Source organism: Calliphora vicina, chromosome 5, assembly GCF_958450345.1.
Source record: "Calliphora vicina chromosome 5, idCalVici1.1, whole genome shotgun sequence".
NCBI lineage: Eukaryota > Metazoa > Arthropoda > Insecta > Diptera > Calliphoridae > Calliphora > Calliphora vicina.
The window spans coordinates 70,860,228-70,882,750 of NC_088784.1; the positions used below are offsets into that span (position 1 = coordinate 70,860,228).

At 29.8% G+C, this 22,523-nt stretch overlaps 1 protein-coding gene across 2 annotated transcripts in view; it reads right to left on the reverse strand.

The window, feature by feature from the left end:
- Gdap2 (ganglioside induced differentiation associated protein 2) overlaps nucleotides 1-22,523 on the reverse strand; it is a 162,533-nt gene that overhangs the window by 33,387 nt on the left and 106,623 nt on the right. The window contains exons 1-3 of one of the 2 annotated variants that reach the window (XM_065514554.1): nucleotides 13,909-14,044; nucleotides 9,723-9,850; nucleotides 9,349-9,449 (exon numbers count right to left, since the gene is read on the reverse strand). In XM_065514554.1, the coding sequence (XP_065370626.1) occupies nucleotides 9,349-9,449; nucleotides 9,723-9,850; nucleotides 13,909-13,936 (257 nt within the window). In that variant the 5' untranslated portion in view covers nucleotides 13,937-14,044. Of the gene's footprint in view, nucleotides 1-9,348; nucleotides 9,450-9,722; nucleotides 9,851-13,908; nucleotides 14,045-22,523 lie in introns of those variants that run through there. The other variant, XM_065514552.1, reaches the window with a different exon arrangement.

Sequence of the window (22,523 nt, forward strand, 5' to 3'; positions counted from 1 at the left end):
ATCTTGTCTTCTTTGGCAAAATCACCACTTCTGAACCGCACAAACCATCTCTCGCAAGTTGAAATCCATGAAACACATTCACCATAAGCTTCGATGAGCAATCGGTGTGCTTCAACTGCATTTTTTTTAAATTAAAGAAGTAAAGCAAAACTTCCCGCATATGAGGATTCATTGGCTCGAAATAGAATTTACGCAAGGGTTAATTGTCAAATGAACTGTCATACTGTGCTAACTCTTTGACATTTATGATCAGGGCGGTTACTGCGTAACTCAATCCGAAAACGAAAATGTTCGAATTTGTGTGCTAAATAAATTTTAATTCGAAACGATTTCCTTTTTAATCGAATTAGGGAGTAAACCCTAGTATATTCAGGCAAATCATCATGAATAGATTGACGCTTAAACAACAGTATTATCAAAAATTTACTTCGAAAAGCAGTCATCGATTCGCGCAACTTATAGACGACTGTTTTATCACAAATTTCACGAAGTTCACGAAGAGGCAAATTTTTGGCTTAAAAGGTTTGTTAATAAACAAAATTTGAGGCATATGGAGTGAGACCAAGACACAACATACCCTACAGACTCCCTTACATCCAGAAAAATGCACCATTCGATGCGGTTTAACGCTGGTGGCATCACCTGCGTGAGCTTGATTTTTTGTTTCAAAATATGGGTGACATTGATCCGAGCGGGATGTGGTTTCAACAGGATGACGCTATGTGCCATATTGAAATCAAAATTTGGCGATAACTTGAGAAATGGAACTGTCAATTGGATTATGCTGATAAACCAGCAACAATTGACGCGTTGGAGGCCAACAATGTTCGTGTTATTGGTGACATATGGCCTGCAATGGGCGTCCAGAATGTGCTTCGTCATGAAAAGCCGCATTGGCGATAAAAAATAGATCCATTACGATAACCCGAGCTGGAAGACATCGTACTTGAAGCCCGGCCAACCAGCCGAATCAATACCAAATCCATGGCGCTAATGTAGTGCTCTGTATTTGGTGAACCAAAAGGGTCCTATCTATTATGAGCTGCTGAAATCTGGTCAGACCATCACAGGCAACCTGTACCGAATGCAATTGATTCGTTTGAAGGGAGTATTTGCCGAAAAACGCCCAGACATATGTTGCAATACCTGTTAAAAACTATTTATAATTAAGTGGTTGGGAAGTTTCATCTGAACTCTCTGGGACACGCTTCACTTTGGAACAGAGTATCCGTATTTTGTATCTTGGTTTCAAAAGATGAGCTATGCTTTTGTCTCGGAATCCATGTGTTGCCAGAAAGATGTGAAAATGTCATAGCTAACAATGGCCAATACTTACGGTAAATGGAGATTGTTACCGCAACATGACGTACATGGCTTAATCGACTCCGCTATATATAAGGATCCAGAATATATATACTTTATAGGGAAAATTACAAACCGAATGACAAACTTATATATACCCTTCTCACGAAGGTGAAGGGTATAATAATGTAACACTCACTTCCCAAAATTCCAAATTATCCTACAAAGAAACCACCTTAATATCAACAAACGTTGGCCATTTAACATTTTCATGTCTGACAGTCAAATTATCGCTGGTTAAATATTCGAATATTAATTCAAATACTGACAGCTTTTCACAGTTTAAATTAAAACCAACAGCAAAAAACATAGACCTTAATAAAATTAAATTGAAAGCCAGCTACACGAAACAAAAAGAAATTTTTAACACAAGAATGATTGATTAAAAATTTATATCAATGGAATTTATACACGGGCAAGTGGTGTGGGACAAAGAAACTATGTAGTTCCAATTTAACAATTGTGAATTGTGAATTTTGTAATTGAACTTTAACTTAATTTAGAAAATAAAATAAACTAAAAATAGATGTACATGAACATTGCTTAACACGTTTAACAATGTTACACTTTGCCGTTTCCTCCTTCCGTTTATCGAAATGTTTGTCTTATCACAGAACAGAAATTGGATCTGTAGGGGGGGTGGGGGTAGTGTCATGTCCTTTAAAACTTTATTCCTGCTCGTACGTATATATGTATGTACGTAATAGATTTTTGAATTTATTTCTCCGTTTTATATCACTAGATGTCGGTTCGTGTTGCATTTGTTGGTTGGACGGATGGTGACGTCAGTTATACTTAGTACCTGCTTTTTGTTTGCTTTCGTCATTAAGTCATGACCTGAATAGTTTTCCTTATATTCTCTACTACGGAATATTTTCAGATGATACTCTACGAGTAGAATACTACGTATGAAGTAAGTTAATTATAAAAAAAAAATATATATTTTTAAGACAATCGAAATTGACACTGTTTGCATGCGATGACTGTATATTTGGAGAGGGTATCTGGTATGATAGAGGGAGTAATGTTGCACAAATTCAATTTTAGTGCTCAATTTTGTACTCAAAAAAAGAAAGAAATAAAGTGAAATTGGTAATTTTTTTAATCAAATCAAAATCAAAGTGTATGTATGTACGTTGTACAGTGGGGTTGATGGGATAAGCGATATTAAATTTGTATCTTCTAAACTACTGGCCCGATTGCAAAATTATGTACAAAAGACTGCAGGAGGGCATACGATTTCATAAAATAAAATTTGTGATCATTCTGTTGCAACACAAGGTGCAATACTCGTACAGTGTGCCAAAGTCGACCACATTTTTGGATGGAATGCTCATAAAATTACACAGGGCAACAAAATCGAAACAATTTTAGAGACTTTTTAAACGACTACACAATTTTGATGTATTGTGGTTCCAGTAGTACAAATTTGGTACAAATTTTAAATTCTATGGAGAAGTTTTTTAAAAAAAAATTTTTTTTCTAAAATTTTTAATTTTTTTAGATGTTTCTCCACATAATTTGTGATAACTCAAAAAGGGTTAGTCCGATATTATTGAAGTAAACTTTTGTTAAAATTTTTGTTACAATAAAAACAAGTAAGAAAGTATGGTCGGTCAAGCCCGACCATATAATACCCTACACCAAGTAAATGAGTAAAAATATTTTTCTTTTAAAATTTCAATAATTTATACTTTTGAGTGATTTTCGGAAGTGGGCCTTATATGGGGGCTATGACCAATTATGGACCGATCACCATGAAATTATGTCGTGTGATTTATGTCTATATGAAAGTTTACTATGTTGAATTTTGTGAGTATACCAACATTTTTAAGCGATTTATGCACGTTAAAGTGATTTTCGGAAGCGGGTCTATATGGGAGCTATGACTAATTATGGACCGATCGTAACAAAATTTGGTGACATGAATTTTTTATATATAAAACTTATTTGGAGCGAAATTTGTGTAGATACATATATAAATTAAACATTTATGACCGATAAAGTCCAATTTCGAGAGGACATTTGTATGGGGGCTATGTGAAATAATGCACCGATTTCAGCTAGTTTCAATAGGCTTCGTCCTTGGGCCGAAAAAATTATATGTACCTAATTTTATCGAAATATCTTCAAAATTGCGAATTGCGCACAAGGTTTACATGGACAGCCAGACGGACGGACGGACATCGTTTAATCGACTCAGAAAGTGATTCTAAGTCGATCGGTATACTTTAAGGTGGGTGTTAGACCAATATTTTTGGGCGTTACAAACATCTGCACAAACGCATTATACCCTCCCCACTATGGTGGTGTAGGGTATAAACACATGTAAAATATACACTAAAGTACACGCTTGTACCCACATACAATTTTCTGAAAATAAGCGAATTCACTTAATTGTGAATAAATTCGAAAATAATTCATCGATTTTTATGATCGATATCTCATTTTGTTCCTATTACATGTGTTTCTGTGATAAAGTAACAAATCTAAACAATTTCTGCAGTTTTCGATTTTTCATGTTTTTTTTTTTTTTTTAACAAAAACAATTTATATTTTCACATAAAAAATATATTTTTTGCTTCAATTTGTTATTATTATAACTCCGAAACTACTGAACCGATTAAAAAGCAATATATAAAAGGATTGAAGATCGGAATAACCCTTTTTGAGTTATCATAAATTATGTGGAGAAACATCTAAAAAAAAATTATCATTTTTAGAAACAAAATTTAAAAAAAAAATTATCCATAGAATTCAAAAATTTTACCATTTTTGTACTTAGGTAACCATGATGCCTCAAATCTATTAGTGAAGCCTTTTTTTGCTGTTGATCTGTGATATGTTTGTTAAATCATTTTTGAAATATGAGAAGATTGTTATGTGTTTAATGAATAGTAGAAGAAATAATTTGAAAAAATAAATTTAATTATAAATTGCATGCAATTGCATAAAAATGCTTCTGAAAATTGGATCATTAGTTTAAAAGATAAAAATGTATTACCAATTTTTTTCCAATATGCGTTGTAATGTTGATAGTAACAACGACAATGATGTTGAATAATTGTGCTTGAATGGGATTTTAAAGGAATAAACTAATAATTTAATTTCAGTTAAATCAGATTGGAATCTTTACAACACATTCAGCATTCAAGTGACAATCCCAACAGCGTAACATTTTTCAAAATTCATTCCCGATCTGAAATTAAATATTAGACAATAGGCTACGAAATGTATTTTTAAGAAATAATTTTAAAAAAATGTGATCAAAAACTAAATTTTCTCAGTCCCACTCTAACTAATAGGTACAACTGTTAAAATTTGCATTTTTATACCCTTCATCTTCGTGAGAAGGGTATATATAAGTTTGTCATTCCGTTTGTAATTTCCACAATATAATTTTCCGACCCTATAAAGTATATATATTATGGATCCTTATAGATAGCGGAGTCGATTAAGCCATGTCCGTCTGTCGGTCTGTTGAAATCAATTTTCTGAAGACCCCAGATATCTTCGGGATCCAAATCTTCAATAATTCTGTCAGACATGCTTTCGAGAAGTTTCCTATTTAAAATCAGCAAAATCGCTGAGATATGGGAAAAAAACCAGGACAACCTCGATTTTTTACCTATTTTTGACATATATCTGGATTACTAACTCATTAATATTGACAATATGGATATCTAATGATAGATATTTCAAAGACCTTCGCAACGACGTATATATTTCACCAAAAAAAAATAATTTATTTTAAAAGTTAAAAAAAAATAATTTTATTTCGAAAAATTAAAAAAATAACTTTGGAAAAAAAATAAATTTTGTTTACCCAAAAATATTTAAAATTTTTATTTTGAAGTACAATTTGTTGAAGGGTATATAAGATTCGGCACATCTGCATATAGCTCTCTTACTTGTTAATACTAATGTAGTGTTTATTCCCAATGATTCAAGCACTTGAATATTTTGTTGGAATTTGACTTGAATGCTGATATAATTATGTTTTAAACTTGAAAAATATTGAAATAATTAAATATTTATCAAACAAAAAACATATGGCTTGAATCTATGTTTTCATTTTACTAGAGAATGCCATTTATATAAAGGCTTGAATTACACTTGCTTTCAACTTGAATTCCAGTACAAATGATTATTTGGTTAAAACTGAAAATAATTTCTTATAGTTTTTTTTTAAATTTCGTTTAAAAATGTAAAATATCGGATTGAGAATTATTATATATTATTAAAGTCAGAAACTGTTTAAATATTATAGTTTAACATCTAAGGGTAAAACTATTTTTAATTGGAGTTTTTTTTCACCTTTAAATTTGTGGAAAACATAGCTACTTTGATCCAAAACAAGCTGTTCATCACGCCATCCTTACCCCCATTTCATTAAAAGCACTGCCAAAAAATAAAATATTTAAGTGTGATGTCCAACTCAAGAAATATTTCAAGATTTGAATACATCGTTTTATGGATCAAGAATCAAAAAGTGTTGGATGGTTATTATGTAATTCGTTTCGTAAAGAAATTCGTTCGAATTTGTATGCTTTTTACATTGTATTTCAAATCGAACTACTTAATAACCCCCCTATATTTCGAACATTTTACAATAATCAATCGTATTTTTAAAATTTTCATTTTGATATGTATTTGAGTTGTTAGATAAGGCTAAATATTTACAACTCTCCCTAATGATTCTACATTGTAAAATTATTGTTTCATGTAGAAAAACCAGTTAACATTGAGAATAAACAAATTGAAATTTAGAAATCCAATTTAATATTGAAAAAATAATTGAAATTAATATTCAGTAAATTAAAATAGAAGTTGAGAAAATACAAAACTTGATGTTGAGAAAAACTGAATTAATATTAGAAATTCTGAATTTCAATTTGTATTTTCTCAATACTAATTTGGATTTGTTAATTTCAATAATGACAACAATGAAATATTTTTAATACATCTACCAAAATTTTGGATATCACCACGAGTTACATTTTTATTTAAATTATCTTTTTAGAATATATCACGTATTTCATCAACAGAACAGAGACTGATGGATGAATTCAAGTGGCATAATATTGAAAGAAGAGGTGGAAGTCTGTACCCGTGCAACTACAAGCATCATGGATTTAAGAACAATGTTTGGAAAAATTTAAAGAAGTTAAAAAAACTTATAAAGCCAACAACGAGAAACTTCTTGAAATTTCAAGAAACTTCTAGAGTAAACAACGAGAAATTATTAGCTGAAATTCAAGTCAACAACGAGAAACTCCTAGCTGAAATGAAAGCGAAATTTCAAGAATCATCTAGAGTCACAGACAAGAAAATTCAAAAAAAAATCTGAAGCTTTTAACAACAGAGTGGAGGGTATTGACATGAAGGTGTCAGATTTAGAGAATGGTGTCGATCTTGAAATAAAGGCGAATAACCTTCAATGCCAAGATGGACCAGAAGCATCTAGTAGAATAAAAGCTCCTAGTTTTGATGAGAGCACACCGTTTAATGTGTTCAAGTTTCAGTTTGATACAGTTGACAAGAGAAATGAATGGAAAAATGAAGATGAAGCTGCAGGGAAATGCAGCAGAAGTTCTAGAATTTGTACCAAAGAGCTGCTGGAATAATTATGAAGACTGCTCTGCAACGTAAGTATGGTAGCCAACAAAATTTAGAAATATATTGAATGGAATTACGTGGTAGAGTGCAGAAAGCCAATGAGTCGCTGCAGGACTTCGTGATGGATACTGAACGTTTGGTACACATATCCATCCATGCGAAAACCATCCGTTGATGGATCAATTCAAGATTAAAGCATTTGTGATGGACATTCATGATTTTGATATAAAACAATTGGTATGTGCCTCAATGAAGCCATCGCAGAAGATAATCTCTACACAGCAAAGATGCTAGGTGCCAGATCTTGAAGTGATTGGGTGAGAAGAGGAGAAATGTGGTGAAAGCTGTAAAAGAGGCAATTAAATCTCAGATGATAGTCCATTGATAAAATCATATTGGTTCCTGTGCAGTTGATAAATAGCTGCCTATAACGTATATGGGAAATTCCTGACGGAAAACCGTTGAGAAATCTAATTGTGGTGCCGTCCTCTAAAATCAACGAAGTAATTAAGGAGTTCCATGAGGGTCACAGTGGTGGTCGGCTTGGTGCGACAAAAACTTTAGAAAAGATAAAATGTTTCTATTGAGTCGGATGTCAACAATCTGCTGTTTTTGATTGGATAGCCAATTGTCCACAATACATACGAGTAGCAGCCAAAAGTCATGGACAGCATCAGCAGTACAGCGATCTGTGATGAATCTGGGCGCAAGCAGATTTAAATATCCAACAACAAAATGAAAGCCAGATACGATCGAGCTGTGAACTCTGAAGAATTTAGCGAATGCCAGTTTGTGATATTGTATAACCCACAACGTAAGAAAGGGACTGTTTCCCAAACTACAAACCCATTGGGTCTACAGAATACAGAAATACAAGAACCCGAGATCTGTCTAGGAAAAAGGTAAATTTATGCCTATTCGGGACGAATGTAAATAAGAAAAGTTTGACAAATAGAAAAACTTTTTATTAAATCTTTTAGAAATTTAAATTATTTAAAATATAAAATATTCTAGAGTAAGTGAACAAACAACAATTAATTATTGTTAAGTTACCGCAATAAAATTTAAAAAAATTGTGTATTCAACTATTACTACAAAACAATATTATACAATTTACCAAAATTTATGCTTAAATAAAAAAAAAACGCAAATGTTTGTACGTAATATTAAATGTGATTTTGTATATAAAATACATTTTGTGAACTGTTTACACACGATCTTCATTTTAAAACATTTACTGAGAAAGAGGTGGGTGTGAGAGAGAGAGAGAGAGAGAGAGAGGAGAGGTGCTACAAAATGTGTGATGAGAATTTAAAAGCAACGAAAAATTATTCAATCGTCATCCAGCGTGCAACGATCCATAAAAAATAGTTTTTAATATTCAGTGAATTCGATTGCTATCGAAAGTACATTTGTTTTTTTTTTTTGTTTTCAGACATGTATTTGTGCTGATTTTAATTTCAATTTAGATTTTTTTTATTTCGAATTTATAATTGTGGTAAACAAAACCCCCTTGGGTGTTAGTTTTGTTTACAAAAAGAAGAATATTTGAAAGTTCTATTCTTACAAATGTGGCCAAATTAGCGTTTCTATATAGAAATCTATGTATTTATAAAATCATCTTATTAAATTTTATTTTGCCATCGATTCCATAGTATCGCATTTAACAGTTAGGACTGCAAACAAATGATTTTTACCATCAACTGTCAAGCATATCTTACAAAAACTACAAATTACTAGAATAATTCACCCCTATCGCGAATCATTATTTCACATGAAATATGTTCCCATTTCCCATTTTTCATTCATAAACTTTGTTCATGTGAAAAAATTTCCCATGTTGTGAAATTTTTAGATGAAATTTTGTAAACAATAAACAGCTGCTACGAACAAAATCAACTATTGTGAATGAAAAGTTTAGGGGAATATCACGATAGCAATTTTCCCTTCGAGGGAAATGGATATTTCATGGGAACATGGATATTTCATTAAAAATAAAAATCATCATAATTTTCATTTAAAATCAAATTAAAACTACACAAAACGTTTTGAAATAGAAAACTTAATTTAGAAACAGTTACAGTTGTAAAAATTGAAATTGATATTTGTCAAAAAATCATAAAGCGTAAATTCAAACAAACAACAAATTAGTAACTAAAACAGAAGCAAAAATAAAAAAATAAAAATGGTAAACAAATCTAAAAATATGACGTGCTTATTTAATTATTTATTTAGTTAGTAAATGGTTCTTTAGTAAATATTTAATTTCACTTTAATACAATATAAATAATTGTTACAACTTGCTGTTGTTTTACATCTTTGTATTTTAAAAATACTCTAGTAATAAAAAAAATAAATAAATCTTACCTTTCTTGATGTTCTAGGCCTTCAATGCCATCGGCCACAACACTTTCATAGACACCATTACTGGGTCGGTTGCCCAATAAATGCTGACGATCCAAATCGGCCTTTAAAAAATTAAAGAGAAATAATTTTGTTTACATATAAATACATACATATTTTTGTTTTTAAACTAAACATCATATTTTGTAAAACAATTTATCTCATTTTAAACAAATAAATATACAAATATGTAAATATTTTCAAAGGCAGATGTAATGTTTTACAAAATAAGATAGTAAATATTTGCCGCAGTTTTAATCAATACCTTAGTATGAAATTTTGTTTTGATTGTTTTATCTTTAAGATAAATATTTTTATTTTAAAATTGTATTATCTACCTGAATTTGCGATTGCATGCCACCACTGTATGAGTTAAGATTCAAACCGTTTAAATCGGATACACCGTATTCAAGATCCGAACCACCACCTTCAAAATCGTGCGGACAGTTGTCAGAGTCGTCGTCAGCTGGAATGAAACACAAAACATACAGATAAGTATAAAGTGAAATCGAGTAACGTTATTAATTCTTAATAGTCTTGTTTTTATATATTGTATATGCATTAACAAGATTATTTCAAATATAAATATTATATAAAGTTTATTATATATTTGTAGAATATTTCGCCAGCTAAAACCTGATAACAATTGAAACCGCTGCATCATAGTGAGGCAGAATACAAATATTTTGGAAATATACATTTGGAAATGACATTTGACATGAAATTGAAATTACATAGGCGTAGCAGAGAAGTATTCGAGTTTACGTTTTGACAACCAAATTCATAAGCCCTACGGAGCGGGGCAGATTTTAAACACTTTAGTTTGTGGTTCGTTCAAAACCACAGATTTTGTGTCTATAGAAGCCTGCATGAGTGTGATATTTATCGTTTACAGTCAGCAGGATATACGAATTTAAAAATTAAAATCTCAAAATATTGCCATACTTTTTCTAAATCATATATTTGTTTCCGCCTTTACATATTCTACCAAAATAGTTAACAACGTAACAAATTTCATTGTGATATGTTAACGAACAAATCTTTTATTATACCCTTCACCTTCCTGAGAAGGGTATATATAAGTTTGTCATTCCGTTTGTAATTTCTACATTTTTCATTTCCGACCATATATATTCTGGATCCTTATAGATAGCGGAGTCGATTAAGCCATGTCCGTCTGTCTGTCTGTTAAAATCAATTTTCGGAAGACCCCAGATATCTTCGGGATCCAAATCTTCAATAATTCTGTCAGACATGCTTTCGAGAAGTTTGCTATTTAAAATCAGCACAATCGGTCCATAAATAACGGAGATATGAGCAAAAAACCGGGACAACCTCGAGTTTTGACCTATTTTTGATCTATATCTGGATTACTACGTCATAAATATAGACAATATGTACACTGATGGACAAAATTCTCCGCCATTTCCCCTTTAGGATGTGTAAAGGACCGCCACGCTACGTTTTTGTAAATTAGGTTAAGTTAAAATTACTTGTTTTAACTGAAGTATAATTAAAATGAATTATTGTTTTTGTTGAAAAAATAAAATTTTGCGTTTCAATTATATTTATAACATGGTAGTCCTTTAAACATTCTAAAGGGAAATGGCGGTGACTTTTGTCCATCAGTGTATATCTAATGATAGATATTTCAAAATCCATTGCAACGATGTAGATAAGGCTATAGTAAGTTGGACCTACAATGGTTCAAAATCGGGAAAAATATTTTTTAACCCGAATTTTTTTTCATCAAAAAATTTTTCAAAAAAAAAATTTAAAAACTAAAAAAAATTTTTTTAAAAAAATTAAAAAACAATTTGGAAAAAAAAATTGAAAAACAATTAAAAAAAAAATAAATTTTGTTTACCTAAAAAAAATTTTTTTAAAGTATAATTTGGTGAAGGGTATATAAGATTCGGCACAGCCGAATATAGCTCTCTTACTTGTTATATATTATAAATTTATGAGTTCTCGAATTTCAACAATTCAATGCTTGAATTACACTTGCATTGATTACTCTAGTTTACAAGGTTTTTGCTCATGAATTGAAACATATGGGGATTTGTGTATTTAGGACTTCTAACGTCGGAAAAAATATTAAAAAAAATCCTGGATGTCAAACTTTTGAGATATTTATTAAAAACGAAACATATAAAAATGTACACGCAGAGAAAAAATATAATTGGGCATGGTTACTGTAACCATTTATATAGTGTTACAAGTTTTTTAACTATATTATAGTCACAGTAACCATTTACATGATTGTGGTAACAATAATATGGTTAACTTACGATTCACATGATTGTCTCAACCATATATATGGTTACAGTAAACATATATATGTTTGTGGCAACCATATTTATGATGAATAATTTTATCATAATATGTTGTTCTCAGATTATGATAAGCCTTAAGCCGAGAGCACCATAATATGATAAGTCCTTCATCATATAAATGGTTGTCACAAACACATATATGTTTACTGTAACCATATATATGGTTGAGACAATCATGTGAATCGTAAGTTAACCATATTATGGTTACCACAATCATGTAAATGGTTACTGTGACTATAATATAGTTAAAAAACTTGTAACAATATTGAAATGGTTACAGTAACCATGCCCAACTATATTTTTTCTCTGCGTGTACATTAAATTAGTACAAAAAATTAAAAGTGAAGTGAAGTCCTCTTTTTATAATTATTTTCATTTGTCTCCCTCACGACACTCCAACAGTAGTCTCCCAGCGTATTCTGATTCCAAATACCTTGATAATTCATCTCGAAAAACTTCAAATCTTGATGGAAACGCTCTCTATGTTCGTCACTTATGTGTCCAAGGTTTTCCGGGAAAAAATCCACATAAGAATGAAAAAGTGAATTTTTTAAACCCATCAGTTCAAAATTATGTAATAAGTTCGCAACAATATCTCTGTAATTTTGACTTTTCTTATTATCCAAAAATTCTTGAACAACAAGTTTAAAAGAATTCCATACTGCTTTTTCAACATCGGTTAATAGACACTCAAATTTTGTATCACCTAAAATTTTTCTTATTTAAGGACCCACAAATATCCCTTCTTTTAATTTAGCCTCAGAAAGATTCGGGAACATAAATATTGAAATTCTGGTTTTGTCTTATCTAAAGCTTTTACGAAATTTTTCATTAAACCTAATTTAATGTGGAGTGGCGGCAAAACTATTTTTTGTGAGTCAACCAAACTGACATTTTTAATGTTCATTTTACCAAGAATATATTCACTACAATTTGTGCAAATCGAATGAGGTACCCACATTTTATCCTGATTTGACACGGGGAATCCAAAATAATGTAAATAAGCATTTTGCAGTGTTTGTGTTATAGGAAAACCTTGATTTAAAACCAAAATGGTCTTGGTTTATTTCACACTTTCTAGAAGATATTTTAAAATATTGTTTACTTTAGAGTTTTGTATTTAATAGCGATTTATTAACGTTTATCTACAAAAAAGATGTACTTTTAAACAGTATTTATTTTTTTCCTGTTAATTTTAAAACTCCAAAATTTTATATAGAAAAAACCAACAACGAAACAACATAATGTTTGGGGGATTAATTTCATTTCTAATATTGGGGATTTAATTCATAACTATTCTGGGTTGTATCAAAAACTGGCTTCACTTAGAAAAGTTTATGTTTGCATTGCCGATCTTCGGCCGGGCGCTAAGGTTTTCTCCTCTTGGGTTTTCTGGGCGAAGTGGGTTTTTGATACACCCCAGAGGAGAAAACCTTTGCGCCCAGCCGAAGGCCGGCAATGCAAAGAATTTTTAGTATGCGAAGACGGTTAATTTTTTTCATTTTGGTTTGAGGATTTAGTTCCTCTTGTTGGGGATTTATTTCATTTAGAACTTTTGGGTTTTAATTCATAATGAATTAAGCCCCCAATTTTGGGGTTTTAATTAATTTGCTGTTTGGGGACTTTGTTCATTGGTTACTTTGTTCGTAGTTCCTGGACCGAAAAGTTGTGCAAGTCAAAAACTATATTTTTTATTAGAAATAATGATATTTAACTAGTTTTTTGCATATTCATAATTGCCAATAAATAAGATTAAATTTATTGTTGAACATTATGAAATCGCATTTTTCTTTATATAGATATTAAGTAAACAATGCTTATGGGGGGTAGGGTCAATTATGGACCGATCCTCATAAAATTTTGTATAAAGATTTAGGTTTATATAAAACATTTTAGATCCCTTTCACACTAGGCAATTTAGTTGCGCAAGTCTCTTGCCCAACAACAAAACATTTTCGAAACTTTCTTCCGACAGCAACAGGAAGAACACCTTGCTTCTGACCAAATATTCATTAGGCGTAGCCGTTATTCGTCCACCCGATGGACGTCTATATAGAAAAACTTTATTAGGTGAAGCTGCTATACCAGATGAATTAGAAAATTGGTGACCAGTTGTACACACACTTCAAAATAAACACTTGTTTGCACTATAATTTATATCAACAAAAAAGAATTCAAAAATTATTACAGGAAAATTGAAAAGAATTGTTTATCATGATGTTGCAAATTCTCCACACTTTTTAATGTTTGCAGTAAATACAATTTTTAAATATTTCAAGAACTTTTCCAGCAATTTTACGTTTTAAAATCGCGCACTTAATTTCAAAACAATTGTTATTCGTTTGTTTAATTTAGAAAAATTAAAAAAATGTATTGTATATACAGAAAATCTTTCTTATTCCGAGCTCTATGTTAAAAAAAATGTTATTTGATAAGACACCAAAAGAATAGGTTCTGTCATAGAAATCTTTTTTTGTTTTGTTTATTTTTTGTTCTATATGAATGTTTAACAGCAGTTTTAAGCTCTTTTTACGTTTATACGCCATCGTTTTCATTTACTTTATGTGACAGAATTGTTATCATTGGTGCTATTAAGTTAGATGGTATGTTGAGTTGATCATGAGTTATATTTTGAAATGAAAGACAAGAAGTCAATAGTCTGCTATTATAAAAAATATGAATCGATGAAAATAAACTTATTCCTTTAGCGTGTTTTAGAAGTTTGTCTTCATGGGACTTAAACTAAACATGTACTTATTCTAGAAACACCAAAGCCCCCTATCATACACAGAGAAAACAGATTCGTAGTGGCAACCGAATTTGTCGATTACACACATAGAATTTTTCGGTTCTAGCAACAGAATATCAGTTCATAAGGAAGAATTTCGGTTGAAGCTACCAAACTTTTGTTACCCCTTCTATCATTATGTAGCCACAACTGAAAAGTTCGGTCACCAAGGCAGAATCATTCGATTGGCAACAAATTCGGTTGCTACTACGAATCTGTTTTCTCTGAGTAGAATTCATTATATTTTATTATAGAGTGTGACGTATATTCGTTATACAGCGAACATATTCTATATTTTTGAAACTGGTTATGGGTCGTTTTCTGATAAGAATGTATAACTCTTAAGATAAAAATCGATTGTTTTGTTTTTTTCAAATCTCTTTTGTAAATAAGATAAATCACTTAGAAAGATTTATCTGTTATTTTAATAATCTAGAAAGCATCTTATCTGGCATGAACAAATCAGATTCCGAAATGGTACTGAACTCTAACCAAACGAGTACTTTTTTTTACAACTGAAAGTACTAAATTCTCTTTTAAAGTTTTTAATTTTTTGTTGGACTGATTCCAATTCTACACATTAAAATATATGTAACCAGTGTTAAAAACTTTACCATAGGTCAATAATTTGACTGTAATTCATTGCCAAATATAATGTTTCAGACCAAAATGCAAATGGAAAGTTGGAATTATTATACCCTGCACCACCATAGTGGGGAGGGTATTATGCGTTTGTGCAGATGTTTGTAACGCCCAAAAATATTAGTCTAACACCCACCTTAAAGTATACCGATCGTCTTAGAATCACTTTCTGATTCGATTAAACGATGTCCGTCCGTCCGTCTGGTCGTCTGGCTGGCTGTCCATGTAAACCTTGTGCGCAGAGTACAGGTCGCAATTTTGAAGATAGTTCGATCAAATTTATTACATATTATTTTTTCGGTCCAAGGACCAAGCCTATTGAAACTGGCTGAAATCGGTCCATTATTTCACCTAGCCCCCATACAAATGTCCTTCCGAAATTGGACCAAATAAGTTTTATATACACAAAATTCATGTCACCAAATTTTGCTACGATCGGTCCATAATTAGTCATAGCTCCCATATAGACCCGCTTCCGAAAATCATTTTAACGTATAAATCGCTTAAAAATGTTGGTATACTCACAAAATTCAACATAGTAAACTTTCATATAGACAAAAATCACACGACCTAATTTCATGGTGATCGGTCCATAATTGGTTGTAGCTCCCATATAAGTCCCACTTCCGAAAATCACTCAAAAATACAAATTATTGAAATTTTAAAAGAAAAATGTTTTTACTCTTTCACTTAGTGTAGGGTATAATATGGTCGGGCTTGACCGACCATACTTTCTTACTTGTTGCGTTTTGTGGTGAGCCTTCTCTAATTATTAAGCGACTTAGAAAATGTCGAATTTTGTATCAACAAAGCATCATATGCGGGCAGTTTACTTCTTTAATTTGAAAATAAGTGCCGCTGCAGCACACCAATTGCTCACCAAAGCTTATGGTGAATGTGTTCCATCTGTTTCAACGTGCGAGAGATGGTTTGTGCGATTCAGAAGTTTTAATGTTGACACGGAAATCAAAGATCGCCCAGGTTAGTCAAAAATGTTTGACGACCAAGAATTGGAAATATTAAGATTGTTGTAAAACTCAACAATAGCTTGCAAAATCATTGGGAGCTACTCAAGCAACAATTTCAAAACGTTTGGGATCAGAAGGATTCATCCAAAGGTGGGGAAATTGGGTACCATACGAATTGAAGCCGAGCGACCTTGAAAGACGTTTTTACATGTCCGAAATGATGTTTGAAAGCTACAAATGAATCAAAACTTGCGATGAAAAATGGATCCATTACGATAAACGGAAGTGTAAGAGATCGTATGTGAAGACCTGCCAATCAGCCGAATCGACACCAAAGAAAACAAGTAAGAGACCTATATTCGTCTATGCCGAATCTTATATACCCTTCACCAAATTATACTTTAAAATACAATTTTTAGGTAAACAAAATTAAAATTTTTTTTTGGAAAATTAAAAAAAAATTCTTTTTCTTAATGTTTATTTTTTAATTTTTTTTTTTAAATTTATGACAAAAATTTTTTTAAAAAAAACAAAATTCGGGTTCAAAAATACATATATTTCCCGATTTTGACCCATTGTAGGTCTACCTTACTATGGTATTATATACGTCGTTGTAAAGGTCTTTGACATCTATCATTAGATATCCATATTGTCTATATTAATGACTTAGTAATCCAGATATAGATCAAAAATCGAGGTTGTCCTTGTTTTTTCCTTATATCTCAGCCATTTGTGGACCGATTTTCTCTATTTTAAATAACAACTGAGCCAGAAGAATTTCGTAGATATTGATGTATGAATGTGTATGTAAGTTATTTGGGGGCTTCGGAAAGTTGATTTCAACACACAGACGGACATGGCTATATCGTTCCGCTATCTATAACGATCCAGAATATATATACTTTGTGGGGTCGCAAATTAAAAATGTAGAAATTAAACGATCCAGAATATATATACTTTGTGGGGTCGCAAATTAAAAATGTAGAAATTAAACGGAATGAAAAACTTATATATAACCCTTGCCACTTATGGTGAAGGGTATAAATATCCATGGCGCTAAGGTGCTCTGTATTTGGTGGGAGCAAAAGGGTCCTGTATTTGTTGGTCCTATACTTCTTTCGCATCGAAATTCCATAAATAATGTACGAAATGCTATTCTGTTGCACAAAAGCCACTTATACCAATATTATTAGAAATCAATATGGAATATCCTACTCTGATATATTACTATTAGGGCAGCATTTTAACAAATGCCTTTTAGATGTAGGGTATTATATATTCGGCCTTATCTAAGTAATTCTTTAAGTGTTTGAAGAGTAGTTTATCAATCCATCTCTATTACCAAGAATTAATGTTGTTTTCCAAAATTTTTAATTACAAAAATTGTCAGGTTTGTTGGTTTTTTTTATTTATAACAAAATATAAATTTGTGTTCAAAGTTGTCGTTAATTTATGAGTTGGATACATTTTTTTTATTTTACTGAAATTTTATTTATTTGAATTAATGTGTGTGGAGCAAAAAATAAATATTTATAAGCGGTCAAGATTAAACACATGATATAAATAACATCATAACAAAACATTAATGGGGATTTTTAGGAATAAACATTCATCATTCTATTACAGTTCAAAAATTCCAATGATTCTTACAAAATAACTGATTAAAATATATACAATGGTTGATAATACAAAGGAAACTTTTCGAAATATTCAATTAATAGGTAACAATCCAAAAAAAAATTTAAAAAATTGGAATTGTATTTTTTAAAATTTAATTAATACCTATAGGGTGTAAACAACATTTTTAGACAAGGCATCGGACCTTTCAAATGTGTTACACAACTTGGTACACAGGTTCCTTTCAAGAAAAAGGTCATAAACAATTTGAATTTAAAACGCTCATTTTAAATTCTTTATCCAATTTTAATATTATTGTCATAGTAATGCTTATGTACGCTAGTTTCAATATTTTGAAATAAAAAATCGTCCTTGAAAAAATGTCCTAATATTTCGAAGAATAATCGAAAAATGTCCATATATATATGATATAAATTGCAGAGCTTTCGAATTTTCTAAGTATATCATCAAAAATCCTTTTCCGAAGGAAAACGGATAAACAATTTAAGACCATACATATCCTTTAATGGATTTTTTTTGAGATATCCTTTGAATAAGGACGATTTTCTATGCAATACACGATGAGAACAGATTTCTAGAAATCTGGTATTTTGCACACATCTATTAAAAATATAAACTTTGAAACTACACAGAAAAAAGTTTCAACATAAACAGTATGATTTGATTTTTAATTCATAACAATTATAAATAACAAAGGGCAACAAAAACGAAAAATTTTTAGAGGCTTTTTAATCACTACACAATTTTGATGTACATATTGTGGTTCCAGTAGTACAAATATGGTCCAAATTTTTAATTCTATGGAGAAGTTTTTTTTTGTAAATTTTTTTTTTTGTAAAATTATTAATTTTTTTAGATATAATTAATGATAACTCAAAAAGTCTTAGTCCGATATTATTAAAGTAACCTTGGAAAAGTTTAGATTTACATAACCTTTAATCCGTTTTTATATTGCGTTTTAATCTGCTCAGTAATTTCGGAGTTATAATAACAAATTGAAGCAAAAAATATATGTTTTACGTGAAAATAGCTCATTTTTGTGTTTTAAAAAACTCATGAAAAATCGAAAACGCAGAAATTATTCAGGTTTATTACTTTATCGCAAAGCCACATATAATAGGAAGAAAATGAGATATCGATCACAAAAATCGATGAATTCTTTTTGAATTTATTCACAATTAAGTGAATTCGCTCATGTTCACAAAATTGTATTTGCTTAGAAGCGTGTACTTTGAGTGTAAGAACATACAATTATCTAAACAAGAGCGAATTCACATAATTGTGAATAAATTCGAAAATAATCCATCGATTTTTATGAACGATATCTCATTTTGTTCCTATGGGTGGGTCAATTTGTTCGGGTGAGAAAAAGCATGACAGGCGTATAGCAAAATTTTGAAGTCTCTCAGCGGGAGCTAGGTTTTGATTTTGACCCTTCTCATAGTATTATTTATTTGTCAATTCATAACAATTATAAATAATTTCTTGTTTTGTTTTCAAATAAAATCTAGGAGGCTTGAATAAAAATATTTCAATTTCCATTAAAGGTATTAATTAGGGTATTCAATTAATCAGGTTTCTGGTTTAATCGGTTAATCGAGCAAATAATTAATCGGGGTTTAGATTTAATCGGTTAATAATCGGTTAATTTAAAATTATTCGATTAACCGAATAATTTCTATTTTAATTTTAAATTGAAAATACAACAACGAATTTTGTGTGCAAATACATACAAAAACAAAACAATTCAAACAAAAAATAATAGTAAATATGGTATTTGAGATCCTTTTTGTATACACATGTAAGTTTTTTAGGGTTTTATTGAAAACTTCTGAAATAATCTTTTAAAAAAAACAATATAATTTCTTTAGATTTAATAAAACTTGACTTGGAAGAAAATCTATCGCTGATGTATTGTTGGAGAAATCGAAATCATGATAAAGAATATCCAATATATCAGTTCTTTTTGTAGTTATCCCATTGGAGTCATTTTTGGATTGTTTTAGATTTTGAATAGTTTCGATAAGTTGTGATAAAAAACTCTTTTCCAAAAAAAGTTCGTCTATACATGTAAATAGAAACAAAGTTTCAAATACATGTAAATTAAATATGTCAGTTTTTATACTCACTAATCAAGTTTCTTGAATGTTCGAAAAAATATGTAATTTTAATTTGAAATTTGTTTCTTAATTGAAACGGAAAAATAAATACAAAAAATATGTATGTTAAAGTGCAAATAAAAAGAATTTCGGTTAATCGACACAAATTAATCGGTTTATTTGTTATTCGAAAATCAGCAATTTTAAATTATTCGAACAGTTAACCGTCAAAAATTAATCGGTTAACCGATTAACGGTTAATCAATTGAATACCCTAGTATTAATAGACGGCAATACTGAGCAAATTTAAAAAAAAAATTTGAAATCATTCGGTATTTCAAGGAATCGTTTCGAAAAAACATTATTATTTACACGAAAATATTACAAATAGTTTATTTCTTTGTTAATTGATATTTTTCTGTAAACTTTATTTTTATTTTTTGTTTTCTTGACATTTTATTTGTATTTATAAATACATCAATCAAAATAAAAAGTTTTTGAATTGTATTAAACAAAAAATAATAAAAAAAAAATCATTCGTATTTTTTGAAAATCTAATACTAATTTTGTTTAGACGATGAAATTGAGTTTTTGACAAATATTAATACTCAGTATTGCCGTCTATAAATACCTTAACATAAATTTGTATGTTATTCAAAAATTTCCTTGAAATATTTTTTCTTATTTTTATGATTTTAATTTTTGGAAGCATGTTAATACATGTTTAATGATATTTTTTCAACGTTTGTTGATTCATTTTGAATGATTGATCAATATAGTTCTAATATACGAAATTATTTTAACCTTCGCTTTACCAATACCACTTGGTTTTTGTTAGCTTAATAATTTTTTTCATTTTGTTTCGATTTAAATAAAATTTAGACTCAATGAACAAATTTCAGAGTTCTATATAATTCAATAAAAACATTTTAAACTTTTTATAAGGTTTTTTCAATTTTTTAAAATTTTGTTCATCGGATATATGTATAGGAGTGCAGTATCACCCGGGTGGGTATTGGTAAACCACGTACAAAAAAAACCTTTGGTAAAGCGAAGGTTAACTAAATCATTACGCAATGCAATTGTAATGCTATTTACTATAAAATATCAAACAATTATGTAAAAAAAAAGCAAAAACTTCCATCATGTACAATTTTCTAATATTTATTCTGTATTCTTATTCTGCATCGAAAAAGTTTGGGAAAAAAGTCACGTTCGATTTATAATATTTATTAATTATGAATTTGAATTTATTATGAATTTTTATTGTTCTGCGTATATAAAAACCAAACTAAAGTTTTATTTTGAAATTCTAAAGAATTTTAAATTGTGTACGGCCATGGAATATTATCGAATTCTGAAAAATTAATTTTTCTGAACTTTTATTTATATTAACAAAAATTGTGGGGACATCTACATAACACTTGACCGTCTTAATTGTGTATTTGGGGTCCAGTCATTTTCCCTTTGTAAATTTTTGACAACGTCTTGGAAATTATTTGTAGGAATTTCTTGAATTCTTAAATTATCAAATGTTGAGTTTTTATAGTACGCCTCTTAAAACTTTTTGTTGTAACTTTTGAATATTTATCACATCATTTATTATTTTGCTTTTTAAATTTTCGCAAATCATGACTCTATCTATTTTTACTTAGTATGTATTAAAAAAAACTTAAATAAAATTACAAAAAGAAATTATCAAAATAAAATAAATATTGAAACAACGGTAAAATAAATTTTTCTTAGCAGTTTTTTATTGAATCAAACATCAAAATCGTTTCAGTGGGAAATAAGTATTGTATGTATTTTCCCAAACAATTTCCAAATTTGTTCAAACTTATTGTATGTTAAATTTTTTTAAATTCATAACTTTATTTAAAACTAATTGATTGACTTTTCTTCCATTCGTTTCTCCTCATGTGTAGAATATTTTGTTCAGTGTAGCTAAAGAATACAAAAATTAAAATCTATAGCATATGCTAGGGATGTACTATAAAAGAGTTGCCAATATCATTTCAATTATAAATAAAATGAACTGGTTTTTATAGGAGTAAAATATCGGGTGAAATGTTTATTGAATTCAAGATTTTTGTAAAATACTCGTATACAGTTTTTAATAAATTTAATAGTTTCCTTAATTGGATATTATTGAAATAAATAATACTGATGACCAGAGAGCTCAACGATTATAATCGTTAAATAATAATTCCACTACATATTACTAATTCGGGTTCGCTGAATTCAGTGGTGTCAATCGTTTTTTTAGGTTAGCTCGTATTTTCGAGATATACCGTTATTTCGAAAATGGAGGAGGTCAATTTTCTGAAGACCCCAGATATCTTCAGATTCCAAAATCTTCAATAGTTCTGTCAGACATGCTTTCGAGAAGTTTCCTATTTAAATTCAGCAAAATTGGTCCACAAATGGCTGAGATATAAGGATAAAACCACGACAACCTCGATTTTTGACCTATATCTGGATTACTAATTCATTAATATAGACAGTATGGATATCTAATGATAGATATTTCAAAGACCTTTGCAACGACGTATATAAGACCATAGTAAACTACAATGGGTCAAAATCGGAAACTTATTTTTTAACCCGAATTTTTTTTCCACCAAAAAAAAAATTTAAAAAAACATTTTTTTTTAAATTTAAAAAAAAA